This window comes from Lactuca virosa, chromosome 8, assembly GCF_052849685.1.
Source record: "Lactuca virosa cultivar CGN04683 chromosome 8, Lactuca_virosa_CGN04683_v6, whole genome shotgun sequence".
NCBI classification, from domain to species: domain Eukaryota; kingdom Viridiplantae; phylum Streptophyta; class Magnoliopsida; order Asterales; family Asteraceae; genus Lactuca; species Lactuca virosa.
In genome coordinates, this window is record NC_136433.1 from 251,802,781 (window position 1) to 251,807,955 (window position 5,175).

Consider the following 5,175-nt stretch of genomic DNA (forward strand, 5'->3'; position numbering starts at 1 on the left):
GCAGTGAGTGATGGGTAGCACTGAGATAGTGCTTAAGACGACTAAGCAGATACAGCAGGTCAGACAGAGGTTACTGACAGCCCAGAGCTGCCAAAAGAGTTATGCAGATAGGCGGCGATTCGAGCTAGAGTTCCAGGTTGGAGATATTGGACTCCTGAAGGTATCTCCTTGGAAATGAGTGATCCGATTCAGGAAGAGGGGCAAGCTGGGGCCCCGATACATTGGTCCGTTCAGGGTGACCACGAGAGTGGGTAAGGTAGCATACCGTCTGGAGCTACCCGAGGAGTTGAGTCAGATCCATGATACCTTCCACGTATCCCAGTTGAGGAAGTGTATAGCCGATGAGACGGTGGTAGTGCCGCTAGAGGATATTTAGGTGGATGCGAGTCTGAATTACATTGAGAGGCCGATCGCGATCTTGGATCGGAAGATCAAGGTTCTGAGGAACAAATAGGTGCCCCTGGTTAAGGTCCAGTGGCAACATCGGAGAGGGTCCGAGCTGACTTGGGAGCCGGAGACGAAGATGCGAGAGCAGCATCCAGAGTTGTTTGCAGAGTGAGACTTCGAGGGCGAAGTCTGATTCTAGTGGGGGAGAATTGTAACATCCGGATTTCCAGGTATCATAATTTAAGTATTTATTTTGAGTTAAGAAGAAGAAACTCGACGAGTTGACGCCTAAACTCGTCGAGTAGGATCGCGACTGATGACTCGGATTAATGAATGAACTCGACGAGTCGGCGAGTCGACTCGACGAGTCTGCGTTGTGGACAGAAACCCTAAATCTTTGGGCATGTGCCCTATTTAAGGGTCCTTATGGCCCTCATTGCGGCCACACACCCACTTGAGAAACCCTAACGAATCAGAGAGCATAGAGAGTGAGGGAAAGAGCTAATTACATCACCTTTGGTGCATTCTTGCAAGAAGGAAGGAGGGGATTCTAGCTAGGCTGATTGAGGAGCTCAGACCTACTATTACTTCATCAAAGGTTGCTGTTTGAGGTATGAATCCATGCCTATTTTCGTGTATATAGTAGATCTCATGAATCTAGGGTTTCTTTGCCCCTTCTTTAGTTGGAATATGGGGCATGTGGAGTCCCGTTGAGGAATAGACTTTAGATCTGGACCTTGAGAGGTCCATAGAGTCCCAATCATCCAGCTTTATGCAGTCCCATAAGAGTTTTGAGTCTAGGTGTCCATTTTAAGAGTTATTTTGATCAAATAGAGCCATATGTGCGACGCATGAACATAAAGTTCAGACCTTTACGTGACTTTTGGGTGTTAGAAGGTCAGATCTATAAGTTAGAGAAATAGATCTGACCTCAGAAGGTTGTTTGAGCATTCTCATGGAGGAAACTCGTCGAGTCCATGAGAGGACTCGACGAGTCGGATTGTGTTGCACCACGATTCGTGATCAGTGGTAACCTGTCGATAGAAAGGTTAACTCGACGAGTGGAGTGAGGCCTTAGGAGGATTCGGAGGACACACATGAACTCACCGAGTTACCCGAGTGTACTCGACGAGTCTGGTCAAAGTTGGACCGTTGACTGGAGTTGACTTTCGTTTACTTTTAGGGTTTGGTCAACATTTGGACATTTGGACCATTGGAGGGGTAAAATGGTATTTTCCCCTTCTGAGGGATCATAGAAAAGGAATAGTCTAGCCTATGAGAATCGTTGTTAATTAGAGGTAAATTACTTTATGTGATTAGGCGGAGGCTAGATCAGTAATTCGAGTTCGAGACTTTCAGAGGTTACCCGAGGTGAGTCTTCTCACTATACATTACCTAGAGTGGTATTTACGTGCAGACCGGAGGGTCTTATGTGTTATGTGTATGATTGAGATTATGTGCATTGTGTTATGTGTATGCTATGTGTTATATAGACCGGACCGGAGGGTCCAATGACTTACGAGGCCAGAGAGTCCTCGATTAGACCAGACCGGAGGGTCCAACGATTTAGACCGAGCCGAAAGGCCCAACGAGCTAGACCGGACCGGAGGGTCCAACGAGCTACGGGACTCGAGGGACCCGCTGAGACACATCGACCGGAGGGTCGTACCGAGTTATAGCCTCGAGTGGCGTATGTGCGGTATGCGGTATTTTGGGGAACTCACTAAGCATTTATGCTTACCGTTTTATGTGATATGTGTTTCAGGTACCAGCGAGGATCGCGGGAAGGCGTCGGCATGATTTGTACACACTGGCAGAGGATTATGTTTTTGAAATTCTGGGATATGTTTTATTGTGATGACATTTGATACACATGAGATTTTGAGAATATTATATGAGTTTTATTATGTTTGAAAATTGAAAATTTGTTTTAAAATTTACGTCGTTACACCTTCAACGCTGACCCTCAAACTGCCCAAGAAAACTACCGCAACACCATTGACGTAACAGCAAAATGATATGAATTAAAAACATAAGTTTTGGTTTTCCACAATCTTTATACCAAAATTGATGACGCACGTCCGAATTAAGATGAGGAAGCCATCCTGGACGCGGTGAAAGCGGAATACATATCCATTAGTGACGGGTTAGAATTCGAGTTTAAAGGCCCTTGGAATCTCTTAAAAGATCTCCCGTATTTTTAATTTGTATTGCGTTTGTAGAAATGATATTTTAATGTAGTTTGTTTTTATTAGGTTATTTATATGCACCGGTTTGTATTACGTTATTTATATGTATTTGGTTTGTATTAGGTTATTTACGAAATCAGTTGAGTTAACTTCTATTTTATTCCATAGAACATAAAATACAGAACAATACAAATAAATGGAAAACATACATCAATAGCAAACATATTACATAAAACATTTCACATAAAAAAACCATTCTAAATGAAATACTGGTGGTTCTTAACCAGATTCCAAGCGTCCACAAAAAAATACAAATACATGGAAAACATACATCAGTAACAAATATATTACATAAAACATTTCACCTAAAAAACTCTTCTACATGAAATACTGGTGGTTCTTAACCAGATTCCAAGCGTCCACAAAGTCTTTTCCCTTATGCTCGAAAATGTAATTATCTAAAATCATTTCTACAAGAGCTTCCTCGTTTGAGTAATTATCTAAAATCATTTCTTTAAGAATATCTACTTGTATCCGATAATCTCCTTGTCAAAATGAGAGGTTGAACAAACATGTTATGCGGGTCCATTCATCACCTCCACGATAATCAGGGGTAACCATTGTTGTTACACCTTCAAAAATGTTCAACCAACATCGTATTATAACCATCACATCTCTTGTCGTCCATGGATGTGGAGTATCGGACGACGAAGTTGCATTCGTAGAAGTTGGTGCATTGGAGGCCATTTATATATTTTTCAATACCGTGGTGAGATGCTACAGAGATGTACACCGATCCGCCTAGGTGTATATTGATCCGCTGATAATAGTTTTTGTGAATTCTCAAATAGTTATGTGGACTAATATTAAACACAAATTATTTTTAACTTTTTTTTCAAATTTTTTACATAATTAGTGTATTTAAAAAAATTAATATTAATAAACAAAAATAAACGCATAAAAACGAAAAAAAAAATTAAAGAAAATCATAAAACAAAGATTCCGCATTGCTCTGCGGATTTTCAGAAATTTGTTTGTTTTTTGTTTGGTTATTTTCTTCGCACCGCCCTTTTTGATTACTTGTGGAGAGAAAAGGAAATAGAAACAGACTATGCAATAATTGATAGTACGGTACGTTAACTGGATAAACCATAGCACAAGAAAGATCTACAACACACAACAGACAAAATAACCAAACACGTGTACCGATACTCTCGAAACTTTTTCGCCACATCCAACAACCACTTATTTTTTGAAATTAAAATCGGATCACCATGTTTCAATCGACTATCAACGAAGATTCAAGAAACTAAGAGACTAATTGAAGATTAAAAGCACTAAATCTAATCTTATTTCATACGGATCACTTACTAGTTAATCTCATCAACATAAATCGCTGATGAAATCAACGAAATACAGATAAAATCTCACACAATCAGTACTAAAAACACCTCTAGATGACTAAAAGTAACACGAAACGATACGATCAAAAGAAAATTGTAAACGATATACTAACACTCGTAGGATCAAGATACAGATCTATCAGAGTTGACCACAATCGGTGATAACTACAGGTTTGGAGGTGCTTCCGCTGCCAGATCCGACCTTCTCGATCGCCTTAACGACGTCCATTCCTTCAACAACTTTCCCGAACACGACGTGCTTGCCATCGAGCCACTCCGTCTTAGCTGTGCAAATGAAGAACTGAGAGCCGTTGGTGTTCGGACCAGCGTTAGCCATGGACAGGATTCCAGGTCCGGTGTGCTTCTTAATGAAATTCTCATCGGCGAACTTGTTGCCGTAGATCGATTCACCACCGGTTCCGTTTCCTCTGGTGAAATCTCCTCCTTGACACATGAAATTCGGGATCACACGGTGGAAGGACGATCCCTTGAAATGCAGAGGCTTCCCGGAAGTACCTTTTCCCTTCTCACCGGTGCATAGCGCACGGAAATTCTCAGCTGTTCTCGGAGTGGTGTCGGCGAACAGCTCCATCACGATCTTTCCGACCGGTGATCCGCCGATGCTCATGTCGAAGAAAACCTTAGGGTTTGCCATTGCTGAATCGGAAATTTTCAAACGGGTAAAACAAAGCTTAGGCCTGATGATCGGGTCGTATCGGATTATATAGCGGTGGGTGACGGTCGATCATCTATGTGAGCGTGATCTCAACCGTTAGAAGTGACACGTGTTGTCATCCTACGGTGTTGTTGATGTAACTAGAGTCGGGTTAACTTGACAATAGTTCGATGTAGATTTACATGTCACGAACGGATCACGTGGTATATGCTTTGTAAATATTCCTAACTTTTATTTTATTTAAGTAAAAGAATTAGATATGTATAGATAAATATGGAATTGATCCTATTTCAAAAAGAGTTATCCACTAATTGACGGTATAATATTTTTAGGCAAAAAAATTGATTGCAAAATAGCGATATATCAGGCTTAAGTTTGAAAATTTGTCACAAATAAAATTTATTTTTTGTGAGATTATTTTTATAACCCATTGGTAATCTAAATAGCTCTAGAGCATTTTCGCTAATAATTCGTGATACAAAAATCATATAGCAGATGTTGAGGACGAGGTAGAAAAAAT

The 5,175-nt window shown here is 40.8% G+C and overlaps 1 protein-coding gene across 1 annotated transcript; it reads right to left on the minus strand.

Annotated features, from left to right (window-relative positions):
• Positions 1-3,897: 3,897 nt before the first annotated feature.
• On the minus strand, positions 3,898-4,685 carry LOC145129824 (peptidyl-prolyl cis-trans isomerase). The gene has a single exon (XM_079064633.1). It carries the CDS (start codon positions 4,632-4,634, stop codon positions 4,119-4,121), a length of 516 nt encoding a protein of 171 aa, XP_078920759.1. The 5' UTR covers positions 4,635-4,685; the 3' UTR covers positions 3,898-4,118.
• Between the last annotated feature and the right edge of the window lie 490 nt (positions 4,686-5,175).

Coding starts and splice junctions, on each gene's coding strand:
- LOC145129824 (XM_079064633.1), bottom strand. CDS start 4,634: ATGGCAAACCCTAAGGTTTTCTTCGACATGAGCATCGGCGGATCACCG.